Source organism: Oncorhynchus tshawytscha, linkage group LG01, assembly GCF_018296145.1.
Source record: "Oncorhynchus tshawytscha isolate Ot180627B linkage group LG01, Otsh_v2.0, whole genome shotgun sequence".
Classification (NCBI taxonomy): domain Eukaryota; kingdom Metazoa; phylum Chordata; class Actinopteri; order Salmoniformes; family Salmonidae; genus Oncorhynchus; species Oncorhynchus tshawytscha.
The window spans coordinates 48,379,058-48,404,157 of NC_056429.1; the positions used below are offsets into that span (position 1 = coordinate 48,379,058).

The window sequence follows — 25,100 nt, forward strand, 5'->3', positions numbered from 1 at the left end:
ATTAGAATTGTTTTTTTATTTTATGTATCTTTTTGTTTGTTTATTTCCAGTATTTACATCGTTAATACCTGGGTTCTGTTTTGTATGATGTAAGAATATAAAAAGATGTTTTGTAATTTGCTTAAATTTTTTTAAATATTATAATTTGTTTTTTAACCCGTCAGATGTCATGATGTCATCAGAAGTGTCCATTTAATTTGAGGGTTGACGGGAGAGGGTGTGTCTTTTAAGTGGTTGGAATGCAGTCCTAGTTTGCTATTATGAAAATCGAATTCAACAATGCCAATCATGTTTTTAATTCGACTTTAGCTTTAAAAAGCAGCTCAAACAAACCATGTAAGAATTAACTACAGCCATTTGCTACCATGCTGATGTACTGTTCATTACAGGGAAATAATGCACGCTCTAGAATACACTTCAAGCAAATCAATGCCATGGAAAGCAAATTAACATTCTTATTTCATCAACAACTGTCAAGTACATGTATATTATGGTTATAATATTGTAGAGAACTAATCTAATGATTAATTCAATGTGATTTATAATGACATAGGGCATAAGAAAACAATGTTTTGACATTACTTTCATAATATCCCTATTGAATTACCCCGTTTTTCTCTACATTCTAGAGCAGTGAACACCCTAAACACTGAGCTTAATGTGGTATGAAATTGAATTAGGACTAGACCTACTCTCATTAAATTACCTTTTAACTTCAGAAATTTTCAACAAATAATGGCCTATTTATCACAAAATGTTTTTTGTTGTTTAGTAAATTAGCGACTTTGTATTTCTAATCACAAATCTAAATGTCCTTGTCAAGAAAATAGTATGATTAACCACAGAACAGTAGCCTACTGTCGGTCTGATATTGGGATATTCTGTTAAATGATTTCAAACATCCACCGAAACACCAAGTTAAAGAAAATACAAAGCTTACCAAACAACACGATTTACTAAACAAACACACTCACTGCATAATATACATCTGTGAGAGAGAAAGTAAGAAAGTGAGGGGTTTAGTAGTATAATATTAACATTCTCCATGTTCAACTTGACAGTCATGTTGCCTTGCTCATCTCTGACAGTATTATTTGACTATTTATTGAGTATTTACTACTTATTCTCTCCTGTTGTCTGAGACAATGAGTGGTTGTATTCATATTCTCCACTTATCTCTTACTGTAGATGTTTCTCATTGACTTAAGCAGTTGCTTAGGGCCCCCAGCTGCTAGGGACCCCCTGACAAATATATATATATATATATGTACAGTACCAGTCAAAAGTTTGGACACACCTGCTCATTCCAGGGTTTTTCTTTATTTTTACTATTTTCTACATTGTAGAATAATATTGAAGACATCAAAACTATGAAATAACACATGCAAAGGAGATTTTGGATGCCCAAAAGTGAGTTAATCTGCGACTTCCTTGCATTATATATATGTCGGTGTTCAGGCCAAAGTCAATAGCATTGCTTTGGTGGTTATCGTAATAAAGCTATGCAACCCATTCATTTCGCATCGGCGCTGCTTCAACAGCTTCTTTATCTGTCCCTGCATCCACACTGAAGATCATGGGGCGTTGGTCATCTGCTTCCTACGAACGCTATTTTAGATTAGATGCAAATGAGATTTTGGATCCCCATGAGTGTTCATTTGCGAGTTCCATGCATCATATATAGTACCAGTCAAAAGTTTGGAGACACCTACTTTTTCCAGGGTATTTATTTATTTTTACTGTTTTCTACATTGTAGAATAATATTGAAGACATTAAAACTATGAAATAACATATGTGGAATCATGTAGTAATTAAAAAGTGTTAAACAAATCAAAATATATTTCATATTTGAGATTTGTTAAAGTAGCCACCATTTACCTTGATGACAGCTTTGCACACTCTTGGAATTCTCTCAACCAGCTTCACATGGAATGCTTTTCCAACAGTCTTGAAGGAGTTCTCACATATGCTGAGCACTTGTTGGCTGCTTTTCCTTTACTCTGCAGTCCAACTCATCCCAAACCATCTCAAATGAGTCGAGGTTGCGTGTTGCGTGTTAGAATAGTAGAATACGCAAGGTGCAAGTTTCAAATTTGGTTCGGCATTAGCAGTTTGTCTCTTGTTATGTCAGTCACTGACTGTCACTCAATTAGCCATGCCAGCTATAATTTTTGGGATTCGTAAGTTAGTCTAGCCAGTTATCTAAACGAGCATGCTGGGCATGTGCCCAGGGGCCCTGACCTCCCGGAGGCCCCCCTTGATTTGGTTAATTGTTCTCACCCAGATATCATTAACATGGCATAAGTCTTGACAAAACGGGTAGAATTGCAAGAAATTAGCTTTAAAACTAATTAACTTCTCTCTGTCCTGTGACAAAAATGTGTAGAATTGCAGAAAGTTTGCTTTAAAACTGCAACAATTTCTCTACTCGCCATGGCAAAATGTGTAGTTGAAGGATATTATATTCATGTTACTGTACATTACATTCATATTCTCTGTTCAACCCCCTCCTCAGCTAAACCCATCAGTCTGGTGGAGAGGTGTTGGTGTCGTTCTACAGTTAACACCGTCCCCCAGCGCAACATCCGAGAACTGAAGTTCCTGCACACACCCAACTGCCCCTTCCAAGTGATGTGAGTACCTCCCCACACACACACATGTACGGACGGACACGATCACAGAACAACAAGCTTTCAGAGTCTCACTGCAAAATAGACATTTCTCCAAACGTCACATTTCGAAATTGCACCAAACATCAACATTTGAGGTGTTTATTGATACCGCAGTGCCTATCACTGGGATTGAACACATGACCTTTGAATCCGGCATCCGCCCATCTGCCAACCACAACACCCTAGCAAAAGCCAAGCCTACTTCATGATAGTAGTGCTCACCGTTGCCCCTAGTGGCCGGTTTTGACTTATTTGGTTTTATCTTTATTTCAACAGGGGAGTCCCATTGTGACCAATGATTTAGGCATTGATTCTGACTTCGTTAAAGATGAAACATGCAGAAATTGCTAAGCCATTTCCTGGTTGCTAAAATTCTAACAGGAAGCCTCCTTTCAGTTTATGTGACAAAAAAAGCAATCATTGTGTGGAGAATAATTGTACCATCTTAACAGCTGTGAAATACATTTTCCATAACCAAAAATATTGTATTTTCAGCTGTTTGAAGTGGGTGTACAAAACTGACCGAAAGTAAAAGACGCAAAAATTAAACTTAATTATGGGCAGCATAGAAATTGTGCTCATAGACCAGATCTACCGCTTCTTAGACTTGCTTTCAATGACAGATCTATAACTCACATTTCTATGTGAATTTGGTCTGGTCGCCATATTGCAGCTTTAAGTAAAACAGAAAGGCATTAATTCCGATTGGTTAACAGTCAGGCATTAATTCCATTTGGTTAGGGTTAAGGTTTGGGATAGGGTTAATTTTATTCAGGCATTCATTCTGATTGTTTATGTTCAGAAAACAACTCTATTGTTTAGTTTAGCCATTAATTAAGACTGGCCTTGCAAAGTTCTTATGGATGGATGTACCGGTGGTCTAAGCAGCTGACTGCTCTTTTATAGACCCGGGTTCACCACAACACTTTTTAAATGTTGGCCGTAGTGGGCAGATTTGACATCATCTCCCGATGTCCTGGGCTCTTACAAAAACTCAACATTTAAAAAAATCATGCTCACACACACACACACACACACACACCCAAGACCTTCTGGCTCTGAAACATTTTATACCATCAATCTCATGGAGCTGACAGCCAGTGAAAGGAGACGCACACACACACCACACACACTGCTGATGCCCATCTCATTGTCCATTCTGTACGCCATACACACATAATTAGACACATCCACGGGAAGCGTTATTGTGAAAAAGAGTGAGTGTGAGTGAGGGGGGTTGGGAATTGGATGCAGTTTTGTTTTTCTCTAAATATTTGGTCTGTATTCTCACGCACTGGCTTTTCTCTAGCTCCTAACTCACAGGGTCTGGTACTACTCAACATTATAAGATTAAGATCTCTTTATTGGTCATTTGCACACAAGGTCCAACTGAAATTGACTTCTGCTTCTAACCCAACCATCTGAAAGACACACATACATATACAGGTTTTTGGAGAGGTGCTGGGGTCTGCCACACTGGGCGCCCAGGGAACTTTTGTTGTGGGGGGTTAAGTGCCGAGATCAAGGGGACAACATAGCAGTGCTGGCAACAATAACTGCAGTAACCCATGGGGTTACACTCAGATAATCAGAGAGAGGGGCAAATTATTGTGGCCCTGGTGGAAAAAATGTATCAAATTCTGCCTGCACAGAGATGCTTGGGGAAATGGTCAAAATGGGGGACCAGTGTGTGTGTGTTTCAAGGGAAGGGGGTGTATCTGAGCTTCATCAGCTAGGACTTGGCATTGGTTAATCAAATCTTCCCATACATGCTAAATGTTGCATGCCATCTCAATCAGCTACAAGCGTATATGCATTCGCACATCAAGTATTTTCTTGAGGTGGGCACGGGGATGGAACAACTGTTGAACTTGTTGAGCTTGTGGTTGTTTAAGGGGGAAGGGTGGAGAGTGTGTATGAGTGTGTGTGTATCCCACATCTGTTGCTATGGGGTAATGATGTTAGGGACAATATAGGATGAATCACAATAATTGTTTGCCAAAATAATAATTGCAATCCTGGTAACAAATCCTTCACATTAACTGCCTACATTATTACACATGTTATTAGTTAATTGTGGAAGTAAATTAAGACACAAAACATCTTTTAATATATATACAGTACCAGTGAAAAGTTTGGACACACCTAATCATTTAAGGGTTTTTCTTTATTTTTACTATTTTCTACATTGTAGAATAATAGTGAAGACATCAACATTATGAAATAACACAGATAAAATCATGTAGAAAACACTTTTTTAAAAACAAATCAAAAGATATTTTATATTTGAGATTCTTGATGACAGCTTTGCACACTCTTGGCATTCCCTCAACCAGCTTCATGAGGTAGTCACCTGGAATACAATTCAATTAACAGGTGTGCCTTGTTAAAAGGTAATTTGTGGAATTTCTTTCCTTCTTATGTGTTTGAGCCAATCAGTTGTGTTGTGACAAGGTAGAGGTGATATACAGAAGATAGTCTGTGGCAAGAACAGCTCAAATAAGCAAAGAGAAATGATAATCCTTCATTACTTTAAAGGTCAGTCAATCTGGAAAATTTCAAAAACCATCAAGCGCAATGATGAAACTGGCTCTCATGAGGACCGCCACAGTAAAGGAAGAGAGGGAAAGTTAGAGTTACCAGTCTCAGAAATCGCAGCCTAAATAAATGCTTCACAGAGTTCAAGTAACAGACACATCTCAACATCAACAGTTCTGAGGAGACTGTGTGAATCAGGCCTTCATGGTTGAATTGCTGCAAAAAAACAATACTAAGGGACACCAATAAGAAGAAGTGACTTGCTTTGGCCATGAAACACGAGCAATGGACATAAGACCGGTGGAAAAATGTCAATTGGTCTGATGAGTCCAAATTTGAGATTTGTGGTTCCAACCAAAGGCACACATAAACCGCATGGCTACCACAGCATTCTGCAGCGATACGCCATCCCATCTGGTTTGCACTTAGAGGGACTACCATTTGTTTTTCAACACACCTCCAACCCAATTGAGATGGTTTGGGATGAGTTGGACTGCAGAGTGAAGGAAAAGCAGCCAACAAGTGCTCAGCATATGTGGGAACTCCTTCAAGACCGTTGGAAAAGCATTCCAGGTGAAGCTGGTTGAGAAAATGCCAAGAATATGCAAAGCTGTCATCAAGAAAAAGGGTGGCTACTTTGAAGAATCTCAAATATAATAGAACACTTTTTTGGTTACTACAATTCATTACTACATATACTTCTCCCATGGGCAAAGAAACTCCAAAGGGGTGATGCTATTAATTAACAGTAATTTTAATCTGAATTTGCAAATTGTCCAAACAGATCCGCAAGGTAGATGGATTATTTTAAATATGTTATTGGACCATAAACAAACTATCACCCACATGCACTTAAGGAAATCATGAATATCGTGGATATATTAGAACTAGTGGATATATGGAGGCTTAAAAATACTGACCTATTGAAATATACATGGTGGAAGCTCAATCAAGCTAGTCGTCTTGACTACTTTCTTATGTCATTCTTGCTGGCACCAAAGTTTAGAAAGTGTTTATAGGGGACAGAATGAGGTCGGACCATCAAATAATGGGGCGGCAGGGTAGCCTAGTGGTTAGAGCGTTGGATTAGTACCCGAAAGGTTGCAAGTTCAAATCCCTGAGCTGACAAGGTATAAATCTGTCATTCTGCCCCTGAACAGGCAGTTAACCCACTGTTCCTAGGCCATCATTGAAAATAAGAATTAGTTCTTAACTGACTTGCCCAGTTAAATAAAGGTAAAAAATTAATTATAAAATACACTGAACTGGAGTGAATATGGGGGGAAATGCAGCAATTTTAAAAAAAAATCTTCAACATAGAAATGCTACCAAAAATAATTTACTGAAACTTGTTACAAATGACATTCCCCCATGATTCACCCAAAAATATTTTGAAAGAGAAAGCACAGTACTTTAAGTGTATGTTTTCATTTCAGTCTCCTCCATCTCCACTAACCAAAGTTAATTGTATGAATTTTTTCCAATTAATAATCTAAACTTAACAGCTAAGCAGACTCATGTGAAGGCCAAATTACAGAGGGGGGACTTCTTGATGCAATTAAAGCCTTTAAAAGCCTCTAACTCTAGGGTTTGATGGCATACCAGTTGAGGTACAGTACCTTGCAAAAGTATTCATCTCCCTGGGCGTTTTTCCTATTTTGTTGCATTACAACCTGTAATTTAAATTTATTTTTATTTGGATTTCATGTAATGGACAAACACAAAATAGTCCAAATTGGTGAAGTGAAATTTAAAAAAACTTGTTTCAAAAAATAAAAAACAGAAAAGTGGTGCATGCATATGTATTCACCCCCCTTTCTATGAAGCCCCTAAATAAGATCTGGTGCAACCAATTACCTTCAGAAGTCACATAATTAGTTAAATAAAGTCCTCCTGTGTGCAATCTAAGTGTCACATGATCTCAGTATATATACACCTGTTCTGAAAGGCATGCAATACAACTAAACAAGGGCCACCACCAAGCAAGCGGCACCATGATGTCCAAGGACCTCTCCAAACAGGCCAGGGACAAAGTTGTGGAGAAGTACAGATCAGAGTTGGGTTATAAAAAATATCAGAAACGTTGAACATCCCACGGAGCACCATTAAATCTATTATACATTTTTTAAAGAATATGGCATCACAACAAATCTGCCAAGAGAGGGGCGCCCACCAAACTCACAGAACAGGCAAGGAGGGCATTAATCAGAGAGGCAACTGCAAATCTCCACGTCGGAGATTGGAGTATCTGTCCATAGGACCACTTTAAGCCGTACACTCCACAGAGCTGGGCTTTACAGAAGAGTGTCCAGAAAAAAATAAGCAAACATGTTTAGTGTTTGCCAAAAGGCCTGTGGGAGACTCCCCAAAAATATGGAAGGAGGTAATCTGGTCAGATGAGACTAAAATTGAGCTTTTTGGCCATCAAGGTAAATGCTATGTCTGGCGCAAACCCAACACCTCCCATCACCCTGAGAACACCATCCCCACAGTAAAGCATGGTGGTGGCAGTATCATGCTGTGTGGATGTTTTCCATCGGCAGGGACTGGGAAACGGATCAAAATTAAAGTAATGATGGATGGCGCTAAATACAGGGAACTTCTTGAGGGAAATCTGTTTCAGTCTTCCAGAAATGTGAGACTGGGACAGAGGTTCACCTTCAAGCAGGACAATGACCCTAAGCATACTGCTAAAGCAACACTCAAGTGGTTTAATGGGAATCATTTAAATGTCTTGGAATGGCCTAGTCAAAGCCCAGACCTCAGTCCAATTGAGAATCTGTAGTATGACTTAAATATTGCTGTACACCAGCAGAACCCATTCAACTTGAAGAAGGTGGAGCAGTTCTGCCTTGAAGAAGGTGCAAAAATCCCAGTGGCTAGATGTGCCAAGCTTATGTGCCCCAAGAGACTAGCAGCTATAATTGCTGTGAAAGGTGGCTCTACAAAGTATTGACTTTATTTTGCATCTTCAAAGTGGTAGGCATGTTGTAAGTCAAGAGATACAACCCCCCCCAAAATCCATTTTAATTCCAGATTGTAAGGCAACAAAATAGGAAAAATTCCAAGGGTGGTGAATACTTTCGCAAGCCACTGTATTCCAAACCTTTTTTGATATACTCAGAGGACCGTTATTAGCATGTTTTAACCACTCCTATAAAATTGTAGATAATTAGATACTCAACAAGTATACAGGTTTTCTACATGGATGATACATTGGAGATAATATAAGACAAGTACTGTAAACAATAGAACACTATTACAAATCTGGGATTTAATAGCTGACATTGAAAAGGCTTTTGATAAAGTACGACTGGAATTCATATACAGTGTGGCAAAAAAGTATTTAGTCAGCCACCAATTGTGCAAGTTCTCCCACTTGAGGCCTGTAATTTTCATCATAGGTACACTTCAACTATGACAGACAAAATTAGATTTTTTTCCCCAGAAAATCACATTGTAGGACTTTTAATGAATTTATTAGCAAAATATGGTGGAAAATAAGCATTTGGTCAATAACAAAAGTTTATCTCAATACTTTGTTATATACCCTTTGTTGGCAATGACAGAGGTCAAACGTTTTCTGTAAGTCTTCACAAGGTTTTCACACACTGTTGCTGGTATTTTGGCACATTCCTCTATGCAGATCTCCTCTAGAGCAGTGATGTTTTGGGGCTGTTGCTGGGCAACACGGACTTTCAACTCCCTCTAAAGATTTTCTATGGGGTTGAGATCTGGAGACTGGCTAGGCCACTCCAGGACCTTGAAATGCTTTTTACGAAGCCACTCTTTCGTTGCCCGGGCGGTGTGTTTGGGATCATTGTCATGCTGAAAGACCCAGCCACGTTTCATCTTCAATGCCCTTGCTGATGGAAGGAGGTTTTCACTCAAAATCTCACGATACATGGCCCCATTCATTCTTTCCTTTACACGGATCAGTCGTCCTGGTCCCTTTGCAGAAAAACAGCCCCAAAGCATGATGTTTCCACCCCCTTGCTTCACAGTAGGTATGGGTTCTTTGGACGCAACTCAGCATTCTTTGTCCTCCAAACACGACGAGTTGAATTTTTACCAAAAAGTTATATTTTGGTTTCATCTGACCACATGACATTCTTCCAATCTCCTTCTGGATCATCCAAATGCTCTCTAGCAAACTTCAGACGTGCCTGGACATGTACTGGCTTAAGCAGGGGGACACGTATGGCACTGCAGGATTTGAGTCCCTGGCGACGTAGTGTGTTACTGATGGTAGGCTTTGTTACTTTGGTCCCAGCTCTCTGCAGGTCATTCAGCAGGTCCCCCCGTGTGGTTCTGGGATTTTTGCTCACCGTTCTTGTGATCATTTTTACCCCACAGGGTGAGATCTTACGTGGAGCCCCAGATCGAGGGAGATTATCAGTGTCTTCCATTTCCTAATAATTGCTCCCACAGTTGATTTCTTCAAACCAAGCTGCTTACCTATTGCAGATTCAGTCTTCCCAGCCTGCTGCAGGCTGGAAGCATGGAAGCATGCTTGCAGATGGGCCTTAGGGGAACGTCGCAACGGGAGAGTCTGTTGAAACCCCCTCGGACTGTTATGTCGGCAGCCCAGTCGTGATGGATCGACGGGTCTCCGTGTCAGCAGCAAAAAGTCCAGGCTAATTGCCGAAAGAGGTCATTTTAGCCCAGGGATTGCTTGATAGTCTCTTCTGCTAGCCGGGAGATGGGCCTAGTTCGAGGCTAGCTCCAGGCTAACTGGTGCGTGCTTCGGGACAGAGACGTTAGACAGGAGTAGCGACTCGGATAGCAGCTAGCTAGCTGTGATGATCCGGAGTAAAGGTTCAGAGCTTGCGGTAGGAATCCGGAGATGTGGTAGAGAAAAGCAGTCCGATATGCTCTGGGTAGATTTTGCACTGTGCAGTCTGGCAAGAGTTGCCCGGGCTGAGGCTGGCAGTCTGAGTTAATTAACGGTGATGACCGCTAGCAGTGGCTAACTGAGTCCTAGCTAGTAGCTAGTTAGCTGGCTAGCTTCAGAAGGGGGTTTCCAGTTCAAAAGTGTAAAAATATCAGATCCATACCACATTGGGTGAGGCGGGTTGCAGGAGAGTATGTTCAGTGTTCAGTCTGTAGATGAGATTCAGTCTGAAAATGAGATTTTAAAAAAATAAATCAAATATATGTAGAAAAAAACGATATATACAAGGGACTGGACAAGACAATCAAAACAGACATCCCCACTGCTATGCCATCTTGGAAAATAAAAACATGTGTTCATAACATGTGTACTACACACTTCAAGCACTGACCCCCCACATAGAGACACATGATCTAACCCATGACCCATCTGCAAATAGATTAGGGTTATTCTGGTCTAAGCCAATTGCCACAGGTTATTCTGGATATAGCCAATAGGTACATGGTTAGGGTTATTTCGTCAAAGGGCAAGAGGGGATGGATCATGGATCCCTTTTAAATACCAATCTTGAACTGTCTATCATTAAAACCAATACAACATAATGCTTCAACGTCTCCAGTAAATACAATCTGTGACACCTTTAAATATCCACTTCTCTAATGTGTTTATCTGTAGAATACCTGGCTACATCTGAAACATATCTCCTCCCAGGGAACTATTTAACACTGGAAACAGGGATAGGGATGAGGAATTAACTAGTTGATAGCTTTATGAGTGACAGGTTGACTGGATCTCTTTATCTAAACCGCCAAATGCACGGTTGTCACTTTTTAAAACTTAGAAGGTAGTGGTAATTCAATCTTCTAGCCTAGGGCAGATATGTGATAACATGATAATGGTGTGTGAGGATAGGGGTTGGGGAACACACATAAGAACAATGGAATGCACCTGGGGTGATGACAGACCAGCATAGCTTTACCCGGTAAACATATGGAGGCAATGTGGAGTTCAGCCAATTTATGTAACACTAACGTTTATTGACTAAGTCAGTTACTGTATATAGATATCAAGAACCATGGCTAATGTAGAGAGATATCTCCCCCATTTAGGACTCCAAGTCTGAATGCAGCTCAGTTGCTCAAGGGTTGGTTTAAGAGATAAGCACATGTAGATGTTAGATATAAAATCAAATCACTGTTTATTGGTCACGTGCACAGGATACAGGTGCAGTAAAACGGTTTTAGTAAAATTCTTACTTACCAGCTCTCCTCAACAGTGCATATACACAGCTTTCCATGTTACTGCACATAAATATGGATTGAATGGAGGTGAAATTGAGGCAGTCTGTGCTGGAATGGAACAGCGCACCAGAAACTATTAATCTCATCCCTCTCCTCTTTCTCAACTAATCTTACCCCTCTTTCTTTTCTTTCTTCTTAGTGCCAAGCTGAAGAACCACAAGGAGGTTTGTATCAATCCCGAGACCAAGTGGCTGCAGCAGTACCTGAAGAACGCCCTCAACAAGTAAGAAACCCCTTGAGAGAACCTATAACCTAAAAATGATTCTCTGCATGTCTACACAGAGACACGGTATCTGAGAGTAATGGAAAATTACAGTCTTCCTGAAAATGTCATTCACCCAATTCACCAATTCATACAGTAGTAAAGTAGTACACGCTCATGGCCAAATCTGGATTTGATCTGCATACGTGTGTAAATCCTAATTTTCATGGACGTCTGCCACTGACATTCATAGGCCTAGGCTACATGATTCAGGAGAAAGTCAGAGTTATGTGTGCAAATATGAAATGATTAGGATTGGGCTCTCAGCCACAGACTGCTCTACAAAAACAGTAATACATTTAACATTTAAGTAAATCAGATAGACCGGTCACATTCAGGATAGCTTGAACACATATATTTTTGCACCCTAAAAGAAACAATATCCTCCACACGTATGGACAGTTTTTGTGTTTTGGGAGTATATCGTTTGTGATGTCCCTTAAATGTTCCCACCAGACTGTTCCCACAACCTAATGAAGCATTCTGGGAACCATTTATAGAACAGACTAAATGTGTTCTGAGAATGTTCTTGCAACGTCAGGCGAATGTTTTATACAAACATTGTACAATCACCAGCACACCTGGACAGTTTTGTGTTATGAAAACAGTTGCTGTAAACTAACGAATGTTCTGGGAACTTTCACAGAAAGTTCAGAAAGTTCACATTATGCAAGGGATAATCAACGAGGAGCTATGCGTTCTATGGAAAATAATGAACGACGTGGAAGGTGTTTCCAACGACACGCTAGCAGAGTGGCACTGACCTTCCGCGTAGTTGCATTAGTTTCCAGAGATCGCATAGAACCCTGAGTTGATTGTCCCTTTTAAACAATGGCTATCATTTAATACATTTGCTTTAAAAATGTCTTCATTTGCCGGTATAAATATGTTATAGGGAGTTTTTCTTAGCCGCCGTGCTTCTACATCTGCATTGCTTTCTGTTTGGGCTTTTAGGCTGGGTTTCTGTATAGCACTTTGTGACATCGGCTGAAAATGGCTTCATAAATCAATTTGATTGATTGATTGATTGATTCAACATCTACTGAAGTAGATAGCAAGTTTACTAGATAGCTACAGTAGTTGCCGTGGTAACCAAACCAAACCATCAGTCCTAGCTTGCTATTATGAAAATGTATTTTGATAACAAACAAAAAACAACAACAAAAAAATATCAAAAAAAAAATTGACATTTGCTTTCAAAAGCAGCTTAAACAAAACAAGTAAGAATGAACTATAGCCATTGAATTTTACTGTGCTTATATGCCGTGTGTTAGAGGGAAATAATGCACACTCTAGAATGCCCTTCAAGCCAATCAGAAATTAATATTCAACGATGCCAAATCAAATCAAATCAAATTTTATTTGTCACATACACATGGTTAGCAGATGTTAATGCGAGTGTAGCGAAATGCTTGTGCTTCTAGTTCCGACAATGCAGTAATAACGAACAAGTAATCTAACTAACAATTCCAAAAAACTACTGTCTTATACACAGTGTAAGGGGATAAAGAATATGTACATAAGGATATATGAATGAGTGATGGTACAGCGCGGCATAGGCAAGATACAGTAGATGATATTGAGTACAGTATATACATATGAGATGAGTATGTAAAACAAGTGGCATAGTTAAAGTGGCTAGTGATACATGTATTACATAAGGATGCAGTCGATGATATAGAGTACAGTATCTACGTATGCATATGAGATGAATAATGTAGGGTAAGTAACATTATATAAGGTAGCATTGTTTAAAGTGGCTAGTGATATATTTACATCATTTCCCATCAATTCCCATTATTAAAGTGGCTGGAGTAGAGTCAGTGTCATTGACAGTGTGTTGGCAGTAGCCACTCAATGTTAGTGGTGGCTGTTTAACAGTCTGATGGCCTTGAGATAGAAGCTGTTTTTCAGTCTCTCGGTCCCAGCTTTGATGCACCTGTACTGACCTCGCCTTCTGGATGACAGCGGGGTGAACAGGCAGTGGCTCGGGTGGTTGATGTCCTTGATGATCTTTATGGCCTTCCTGTAGCATCGGGTGGTGTAGGTGTCCTGGAGGGCAGGTAGTTTGCCCCGGTGATGCGTTGTGCAGACCTCACTACCCTCTGGAGAGCCTTACGGTTGAGGGCGGTGCAGTTGCCATACCAGGCGGTGATACAGCCCGCCAGGATGCTCTCGATTGTGCATCTGTAGAAGTTTGTGAGTGCTTTTGGTGACAAGCCGAATTTCTTCAGCCTCCTGAGGTTGAAGAGGCGCTGCTGCGCCTTCCTCACGATGCTGTCTGTGTGAGTGGACCAATTCAGTTTGTCTGTGATGTGTATGCCGAGGAACTTAAAACTTGCTACCCTCTCCACTACTGTTCCATCGATGTGGATAGGGGGGTGTTCCCTCTGCTGTTTCCTGAAGTCCACAATCATCTCCTTAGTTTTGTTGACGTTGAGTGTGAGGTTATTTTCCTGACCCCAGGAAAATAACCTCATAAAGCTCAGTATTTTAATTATTTGTTTTATAAATTCATTTTTGCTCTTTATCAAGTGTGTCAGTACAAGAGTGTCAATTTTGGACCCCAATGTATATGTTTTCTTCCTGTGTAAGGGTTAAGAGAGGAACACTAATTAGAGACGCACCCACATTGTTCAAACTTCCTCAAACATGAGCACAAATCTTGCTCTGACATCAGTGCATGATTTATTTATTTAATTTCGTCACGCATGTTTTGTAACGGTTGTCTTCTGACGAGGAGGAGTACTAGGAAGGATCGTAAGTCCGATGCGCAGCGTGGTATGTATCCATTATGTATTTTAATAGGAATGAATACAAAAATACAAAAAAACAAGATAATCAAAAAATGAATACCGAAAGCAGTCCCGAATGGTGCAAACACTGAAACGGAAACATAATCACCCAAGTCAAAAGTGAAACCAGGCTACCTAAGTATGGTTCTCAATCAGGGACAACGATTGACAGCTGCCTCTGATTGAGAACCATACCAGGCCAAACACAGAAATCCCAAAACATAGAAAAAGGAACATAGACAACCCACCCAACTCACGCCCTGACTATACTAAAACGAAGACATAACAAAGGTCAGAACGTGACGTTTGCAGTTATTCAATTACCATCTATGTTATAAATATAGCTACCTGCCATCTATGTTATGTATATGTGTTCTCGACTTTGCCTTCTATTACTTTGACCTCGGTTGACTATCATCGGGAATACGTATTCTTATTTTTTCTGGACATTCTTCCATGAAGCCCAGCTCTGTGCAGTGTACGGCTGAAAGTGGTCCTATGGACAGATACTCCAATTTCTGCTGATTTTATGTTATTTGGAGCTTTGCAGTTCCTTCAGGGTTATCTTTGGTCTCTTTGTTGCCTCTTTGATTTAATGCCCTTCTTGCCTGTTCTGTGAGTTTGGTGGGCGGCCCTCTCTTGGCAGGTTTGTTGTGGTGCCATATTCTTAAAACAATTTAATAATAGATTTAATGGTTCTCCGTGGGATGTTCAAAGTTTCTGGTATTTTGTATAACTCAACTCTGATCTGTACTTCTCCACAACTTTGTCCCTGACCTGTTTGGCGAGCTCCTTGGTCTTCATAGTACCCCTTGATTGGTGGTGCCCCTTACTTTGTGGTATTGCATGCCTTTCAGAACAGGTGTATATATACTGAGATTATGTGACACTTAGATTGCACACAGGTGGACTTTATTTAACTAATTATGTGACTTCTGAAGGTAATTGTTTGCACCAGATCTTATTTAGGTGCTTCATAACAAAACATATGAACGCACCACTTTTCTGCTTTTTATTGTATTGAAACAAGTAATTTTTTTCATTTCACTTCACCAATTTGGACTATTTTGTGTTTGTCCATTACATGAAATCCCAAAAATATATATTTAAATTACAGGTTGTATGGCAACAAAATAGGGAAAACGCCAAGGGGGATGAATAGTTTTGCAAGACTCTGTATTCCACATTTTTTATGATACAGCCTGAATTCAAAATATATTAAATAAATACAAAAAATCTCTCCCATCTACACACGATACCCCATAATGACAAAGTGAAAACATGTTTTTAGATTTTTTTGCAAATGTATTGAAAATGAAATACAGAAATATATCATTTACATACATTTTCACACCCCTGAGTCAATACATGTTAGAATCACATTCGGCAACGATTACAGCTGTGAGTCTTTTTGGGTAAATCTAAAAGTTTTGCACACCAGGATTGTACAACATTTCCACATCATTCTTTTAAAAATTATTCAAGCTCTGTCAAGTTTGTTGTTGATCATTGTTAGACAGCCATTTTCAAGTCTTGCCATAGGTTTTCAACCTGATTTAAGTCTACATTTTAACAAGGCCACTCAGGAACATTCAATGTCAACTTCTTAAGCAACTACAGTGTATATTTGGCCTTGGGTTTCAGGTGAATGTCTCCCAGCTCTATTTTGTTTATTTTTATCCCCCCAAAAAACTCCCTAGTCCTTGCCAATGTAAAGCATACACATAACATAATGCAGCCACCACCATGTTGGAAAATATTTTGAATGCTACCCAGTGATGTGTTGGATTTGCCTCAAACATAATGCTTTGTATTCAGGACATAAAGTATATTTTTTGCCACAATTTATTTGCAGATTTACTTTAGTACCTTATTGCAAACAGGATGCATGTTTTGGCATATTTTTTATTCTGCACAGGCTTCCTTCGTTTCACTCTGTCATTTAGGTTAGTATTGTGGAGTGACTACATTGTTGTTGATCCATCCTCAGTTTTTTCCTATCACAGCCATTAAACTCTAACTGATTAAAAGTCGCCATTGGCCTCATGGTGAAATTCCTGAGGATTTCTTCCTCTCCGGCAAAGGAGTTAGGAAGGACGGCTGTGTCTTTGTAGCGACTGGCGGTATTGATTCACCGTGCTCAAAGGGATATTCAATGTCTGCTTTTTTAGCTTTACCCATCTACCAATAGGTGCCCTTCTTTGCGATGCGATGGAAAACCTCTCTGGTCTTTGTGGTTAAATGAGTGTTTGAAATTCACTGCTCGACTGAGGGACCTTACAGATATTTGTATGGGGGGGTATAGAGATGAGGTAGTCATTCAAAAATCATGTTAAACAATTATATTGCACACAGTGTGAGTCCATGCAGCTTATGTGACTTACAGTCCCTTGCGAAAGTATTCGGCCCCCTTGAACTTTGTGACCTTTTGCCACATTTCAGGCTTCAAACATAAAGATATAAAACTGTATTTTTTGTGAAGATTCAACAACAAGTGGGACACAATCATGATGTGGAATGACATTTATTGGATATTTCAAACTTTTTTAACAAATCAAAAACTGAAAAATTGGGTGTGCAAAATTATTCAGCCCCCTTAAGTTAATACTTTGTAGCGCCACCTTTTGCTGCGATTACAGCTGTAAGTCGCTTGGGGTATGTCTTTATCAGTTTTGCACATCGAGAGACTGACATTTTTTCCCATTCCTCCTTGCAAAACAGCTCGAGCTCAGTGAGGTTTGATGGAGAGCATTTGTGAACAGCAGTTTTCAGTTCTTTCCACAGATTCTCGATTGGATTCAGGTCTGGACTTTGACTTGGCCATTCTAACACCTGGATATGTTTATTTTTGAACCATTCCATTGTAGATTTTGCTTTATGTTTTGGATCATTGTCTTGTTGGAAGACAAATCTCCGTCCCAGTCTCAGGTCTTTTGCAGACTCCATCAGGTTTTCTTCCAGAATGGTCCTGTATTTGGCTCCATCCATCTTCCCATCAATTTTAACCATCTTCCCTGACCCTGCTGAAGAAAAGCAGGCCCAAACCATGATGCTGCCACAACCATGTTTGACAGTGGGGATGGTGTGTTCAGGGTGATGAGCTGTGTTGCTTTTACGCCAAACATAACATTTTGCATTGTTGCCAAAAAGTTCCATTTTGGTTTCATCTGACCAGAGCACCTTCTTCCACATGTTTGGTGTGTCTCCCATGTGGCTTGTGGCAAAATTTAAACAACACTTTTTATGGATATCTTTAAGAAATGGCTTTCTTCTTGCCACTCTTCCATAAAGGCCAGATTTGTGCAATATACGACTGATTGTTGTCCTATGGACAGAGTCTCCCACCTCAGCTGTAGATCTCTGCAGTTCAATCCAGAGTGATCACGGGCCTCTTGGCTGCATCTCTGATCAGTCTTCTCCTTGTATGAGCTGAAAGTTTAGAGGGACGGCCAGGTCTTGGTAGATTTGCAGTGGTTTGATACTCCTTCCATTTCAATATTATCGCTTGCACAGTGCTCCTTGGGATGTTTAAAGCTTGGGAAATCTTTTTGTATCCAAATCCGGCTTTAAACTTCTTCACAACAGTATCTCGGACCTGCCTGGTGTGTTCCTTGTTCTTCATGATGCTCTCTGCGCTTTTAACGGACCTCTGAGACTATCACAGTGCAGGTGCATTTATACGGAGACTTGATTACACACAGGTGGATTGTATTTATCGTCACTAGTCATTTAGGTCAACATTGGATCATTCAGAGATCCTCACTGAACTTCTGGAGAGAGTTTGCTGCACTGAAAGTAAAGGGGCTGAATAATTTTGCACGCCCAATTTTTCAGTTTTTGATTTGTTAAAAAAGTTTGAAATATCCAATAAATGTCGTTCCACTTCATGATTGTGTCCCACTTGTTGTTGATTCTTCACAAAAAAATACAGTTTTATATCTTTATGTTTGAAGCCTGAAATGTGGCAAAAGGTCGCAAAGTTCAAGGGGGCCGGATACTTTCGCAAGGCACTGTAATAAGCAAATCTTTACTCGTGAATTTCACACATTTTAAATGCATTGCTTTTCACCGACAGCCACATCTTATTAATCAGCTAGACCTATTGCTACGCACGCTGCTCAAATTACGGGCTTCCCAACTAGTCATATAGGCCTACACACATGTGATTTGAAACAATCCACAGCTTTAAAAGAAGCTAATGAGCCTTTGTGGGTAAGTCATGCTCGCCGATTAAGTATTTCATTTGTTTCTGTATAGACTGGAGTAATTATATAATTTTAGCAAATTTATTTCAATTTACTTTTGTTACCCCTTTTGTTGCACTATGCTTACGTGATATTTTCAAAACCTTGAGAATGCCTTTGTTCAAGAAGAATTGGATCAGTAAAAACTGTTTCTCTGTTCTGTGGGTAGAGAAAAGAGAAACAGAGAAATATGGAGTGCAGAACCGGGGTAGCTCAGATGAATTGCAGAAAAACCAGAAGTGTAGAGTGAGGTTGGAGTTGGCTGAGTTGAACAGGGAAACAGGTCCTGAGGGGAATCCAAGGTAGTGGTGGTGAATGATATCTAGGGCAAGGTGGTTGGGTGGTGAGTTGTGGAACAGGAGACAGGGACAGAGCGGTAACTGCAAGAGAGGACAAAACGGTGTAAGGAAGGGAAAAAAGCACAGCAGAGCAACAGGATCTTCAGAACTAACAAAGGCTAGGACTGATGACTGACTCAGTCAGGCTAATGACTGACTGAGCAGAGATTACAATCTGGCAGGGTGGAAGTTGCTATCACTTCCGGCGCCGACAGAGATGGCCCGCCTCGCTTCGCCTTCCTAACTATAAAACTATAAAGTATTTAGTTTTTTTATTTGTTATTTCTTACATTGTTACCCCAGGTAATCTTAGGTTTTATTACATACAGTCGGGAGGAACTATTGGATATAAGAGCAATGTTTACTCACCAAAATTAAGACCAGGAATACGACTTTCCCGAAGCGGATCCTCTGTTTGGCCTACCACCCAGGACAATGGATCGGATCCCAGCTGGCGACCCAAAACAATGGCGCCGTAGAAGGGGCAGACGGAGCAGTCTTCTGGTTAGTCTCAGTAGACGGGCACATCGCGCACCGCTCCCGAGCATACTACTCGCCAATGTCCAGTCTCTTGACAACAAGGTAGACGAAATCTGAGAAAGGGTAGCATTCCAGAGAGACATCTGAGACTGTAACGTTCTTTGTTTCACGGAAACATGGCTCACTCGATACACGCTATCTGTGTCGGTACAGCCACCTGGTTTCTTCACGCATTGCGCAGACAGAAACACACATCTCTCTGGTAAGAACAAGGGCGGGGGTGTATGCCTTATGATTAACGAGACGTGGTGTGATCATAACAACATACAGGAACTCAAGTCCTTTTGTTCACCTGACTTAGAATTCCTCACAATCAAATGCCGACCGTATTATCTACCAAGAGAATTCCCTTCGATCATAATCACAGTCGTGTATATTCCCCCCCATGCAGACACATTGACGGCCCTGAAAGAACATCATTGGACTATGTAAACTGGAAACCACATATCCTGAGGCTGCATTTATTGTAGCCGGGGATTTTAACAAGGCTAATCTGAAAACAAGGCTCCCCAAATTCTATCAGCATATCGATTGTGCTACCAGGGCTGGCAAAACTCTAGACCACTGTTATTCTAACTTCAGCGACACATATAAGGTCCTCCCCTGCCCTCCCTTCGGAAAAGCTGACAACGACTCCATTTTGTTGCTCCCAGCCTATAGACAGAAACTAAAACAGGAAGCACCCACGCTCAGGTCTGTTCAACGCTGGTCCGACCAATCAGGGTCCACGCTTCAAGATTGCTTCGATCACGTGGACTGGGATATGTTCCACATTGCGGTGAACAACAACATTGACGAATACGCTGATTCGGTGTGCGGGTTTATTAACAAGTGCATCGGTGATGTTGTACCCACAGCGTCTATTAAAACATTCCCCAACCAGAAACCGTGGATTGATGGCAGCATTCGTGCCAAACTGAACACACAAACCACTGCTTTTAATCAGGGCAAGGTGACCGGAAGCATAACCGAATACAAACAGTGTAACTATTCTCTCCGCAAGACAATCAAACAGGCTAAGCTTCAGTACAGAGACAAAGTGGAGTCGCAATTCAACGGCTCAGACACGGGTGGTATGTGGCAGGGTCTACAGTCAATCATAGACTACAAAATAAAAACCAGCCCTGTCGCGGATCACAATGCCTTGCTCCCAGACAGACTATGAGGACAATACAGTGCCACTGACACAGCCCGCTACCAAAACCTGCAAAACCTGTTAACCCTCGCAAGGCTGCACTCCCAGACGGCATCCCCGGCCGTGTCCTCAGAGCATGCACAGACTAGCTGGCTGGTGTGTTTACAGACCTATTCAATCAATCCTTATCCCTGTCTGCTGTCCCCACATGCTTCAAGAGGGCCACCATTATTCCTGTTCCCAAGAAAGATAAGTTAACTGAGCTAAATGACTACCGCCCTGTAGAACTCACTTCCGTCATCATGAAGTGCTTTGAGAGACTAGTCAAGGACCATATCACCTCCACCCTACCTGACACCCTAGACCCACTCCAATTTGCTTACCGCCTCAATAGGTCCACAGACGACGCAATCACTATCACACTGCACACTGCCCTAACCCATCTGGAGAAGAGGAATACCTATGTAAGAATGCTGTTCATCCATTACAGCTCAGCATTTAACACCATAGTACCCTCCAAACTCGTCATTAAGCTCGAGACCCTGGGTCTCGACCCCGCCCTGTGCAACTGGGTCCTGGACTTCCTGGCGGGCCGCCCCCAGGTGGTGAGGGTAGGTAACAACATCTCCACCCCGCTGATCCTCAACACTGGGTCCCCACAAGGGTGCGTTCTCAGCCCTCTCCTGTACTCCCTGTTCACCCACGACTGCATGGCCATGCACGCCTCCAACTCAATCATCAAGTTTGCAGACGACACTACAGTGGTAGGCTTGATTACCAACAACGACGAGACGGCCTACAGGGAGGAGGTGAGGGCCCTCGGAGTGTGGCGTCAGGAAAATAACCTCACACTCAATGTCAATTAAACAAAGGAGATGATCGTGGACTTCAGGAAACAGAGGGAGCAGCCCCCTATCTACATTGACGGGACAGTAGTGGAGAGGATGGAAAGTTCCTCGGCTTACACATCACGGACAAACTGAAATGGTCCACCCACACAGACAGCGTGGTGAAGAAGGCGCCTCTTCAACCTCAAGGAGGCTGAAGAAATTCTGATTGTCACCAAAAACACTCACAAACTTTTACAGATGCACAATCGAGAGTTTCACCACCTGGTACGGCAGCTGCTCCCCCCATAACCGGAAGGCTCTCCAGAGGGTAGTGAGGTCTGCACAACGCATCACTGAGTGCAAACTACCTGCCCTCCAGGACACCTACACCACCCGATGTCACAGAAAGGCCAAAATATCATTAAGGGCAACAACCACCCGCGCCCCTGCCTGTTCACCCCGCTATCATCCAGAAGGCGAGGTCAGTACAGGTGCATCAAAGCGGGGACCGAGAGACTGAAAAACAGCTTCTATCTCAAGGCCATTAGACTGTTAAACAGCCATCACTAACATTGAGTGGCTGCTGCCAACATACTGAATCAACTCTAGCCACTTTAATAATGGAAAAATGTATGTAATCAATTTATCACTAGCTACTTTATATAATGTTGTCATACCCTACATTACTCATCTCATACTGGATGTATATACTGAACTCTATACTATCTACTGCATCTTGCCTTTGCCGTTCGGCCATCGCTCATTTATATATTTTTATGTACATATTCGTATTCATTCCTTTACACTTGTGTGTATAAGGTAGTTGTTGTGAAATTGTTAGGTTAGATTACTCATGGGTTATTACTGCATTGTCAGAACTAGAAGCACAAGCATTTCACTACAGTTGAATTAACATCTGCCAACCATGAGTATGTGACAAATAGATTTGATTTGAAGTGGCAGGAATGAGCATTTGTAGAGATCTTGATTTATGGAACAATTTGCAGCTGGTAGGGATCTGCTCCGACTCCAGCACACGTGTGTGTGTGTGTGTGTGTGTGTGTGTGTGTGTGTGTGGTGTGTGTGTGTGTGTGCGTGCACGCTGCAGGTCAAGAGAACACCGGATGACCACCAGAGGGCGTAGCAGGAGCAGATGTTACAAGTATAACTCTGGGAGGCAGACTATAACTAAAACAAATAGTCATTAATCTAAATACAGTCGCGCAACAGTCAAGTGGTTGACCTGAACTCACAGGGGGGAAACAGGAAAAAATGTTGTGGCTCTGTTAACTGTCTTATATTAATACTCTGTTTTGTTCTTTCAGGATGAAGACATCCAAGCAGACCAACTAGAGAGCCTGCAGGAAGACCTACCAACAGACATGTAACATGAGACGTGTAGGTTGTAATATGTAACATGTACTCTCCCGTCACGCACGCTGAACAGCACTTATCCTGTCCATCGCGGAACCATTCAACCCACGGCTTTCCAAAACCACCACCTTATAGGCACTAGCGCCAAGTGCAATTATATCTGTGTGAGTGTATGTTTTTATCAATGATGTATATACCATTTTTTATTATCCTATTTCATCAGTAAAGAGCAATTTTTTGTTGCTGTTTTGGCCACCGGCTTCTCTGTCATTCAGGAGTAAGGACTGGGCTTAAAGTACGCATTGATGGGGCTGAGATGGAGAGAGAGGGAGGATTCATAACAGGATTCAAGCCTCACAATCCAACTCTATCAGCTTGTCCTGGGGAGTGTACAAGGTTCAACAGTACATTCTGGGAAAGATCTAAGGGGCATGGAGGTGTTCACACATGCATGGCAGAGCCACTAGAACGTACAATGGCTCAATCCCTTAGCCCTCCCCTCGTATTCGAGTGTCCCTCTGTGGGGGAGTGGCACTCAAAAATGGAGCAACTAGTGGTAGGGAGAGCTATAATAACACTTGGGAATGGGACATCGCTACATCACTTGCGCACATCAGAAACGGCCATGGACACCACGCAATTAATTGACGATGAACCTTGTGTTTTTCAGAATGCCTACACTGGCTGCAGTAATAACTTTCCTTATATTTCTCATGCAACAAATATGTACATACCATATGAACATCAAATGAGAACAGCAGAACAACAATGGACCCGTAATGTACCCATCCTCTGGCTGCGGTTCAATGTGGAGTAGTACAGAAGCAGGACTTTTATTCCATAGCGGTTTAACCGTCACATTTCATTCAGTCATTACCAGTGAAGGCACTTTAGCTAGAACAATTAAAACTACTGTTCTGAACTAATATTTATACCAAACGTTTTCAGGGTCAGTACACAGATCGGCTACATAGCTACACATCCATAGCATACAGGTATTTTATCCTCCACTGCACAATAAGGAAGAAAAGAGTTAGCTAGGGGTAGCAGGGGTTGGAACCAAAATTATTTTCCAATCTCTTCGTTCTGAACCACCATTCTTTTTTGTTTCTTTCCACTGTTCCGATTGGAAAAACAAAGTTCTGAACCGGTTTGATGTCACGTTCGTTATAAAAATCGGACAAAGGCGCAGCGTGGTATGCGTGCATTCTTATTTACTAAAAAGAATGAACACTGAACAAAATAACAAAATGAAACGTGAAGCTATACAAACGAGTGCTGACAAGCAACTACACATAGAGAAGATCCCAAAAACACCAAAGGGAAATGGCTACCTAAATATGATCCCCAATCAGAGACAACAATAATACCATAGACATACAAATCACCTAGACCGAGGAAAACCCTAGACATACAAAACCCCCTAGACAAGACAAAAACTAGCGTACCCACCCCAATCACACCCGGACCTAACCAAAATATAAAGAAAACAGATATCTCAGGTCAGGGCGTGACAGGACCCCCGCCAAAGGTGCAGACTCCTGGCCGCAAACCTGAACCTATAGGGAGGGTCCGGGTGGGAATCTACCCTCGGTGGCGGCTCCGGTTCTGGACGCAGCCCCCTTTCTTTACGCTGATTCCTCCGCCTTTGTAGAACCGGACCGTGGATCATCGCCGGAGGCTCTGGACTGCGGATCATCGCCGGAGGCCCCAGACTGGGGACCGTCGCCGGAGACCCCGGACTGGGGACCGTCGCCGGAAACCCCGGTCTGTGGACCATCGTTGGAGGTTCCGGACTGTGGCCCATCGTTGGAGGTTCCGGACTGTGGCCCGTCATTGGAGGTTCGGACTGTGAAACGGCGTTGGAGGTTCCGGACTGTGAAACGTCGTTGGAGGTTCCGGACTGTGAAACGTCGTTGGAAGTTCCGGACTGGGAACTGTCGCCGGAAGCTCCGGACTGGGAACTGTCGCCGGAAGCTCCGGACTGGGAACTGTCGCCGGAAGCTCCGGACTGGGAACTGTCGCCGGAAGCTCCGGACTGGGAACTGTCGCCGGAAGCTCTGGAATGGGAACTGTCGCCGGAAGTTCTGGACTGTGGAGGCGCACTGGAGACCTGATGCGTGGTGCTGGCACTGGTGGTACCGGGCTGAAGACACACATCTCAGGGCGAGTGCAG

General features: G+C 41.8%; 1 protein-coding gene across 1 annotated transcript in view; it reads left to right on the forward strand.

The window, feature by feature from the left end:
- Nucleotides 1-23,179, forward strand: part of LOC112260647 (stromal cell-derived factor 1) — a 41,806-nt gene extending 18,627 nt beyond the window's left edge. The window contains exons 2-4 of the mRNA XM_042322318.1: nt 2,517-2,634; nt 11,546-11,629; nt 22,876-23,179. Coding sequence (XP_042178252.1) covers nt 2,517-2,634; nt 11,546-11,629; nt 22,876-22,903 — 230 coding nt within the window. The 3' untranslated portion in view covers nt 22,904-23,179. The remainder of the gene's footprint in view (nt 1-2,516; nt 2,635-11,545; nt 11,630-22,875) is intronic.
- Nucleotides 23,180-25,100: the final 1,921 nt, after the last annotated feature.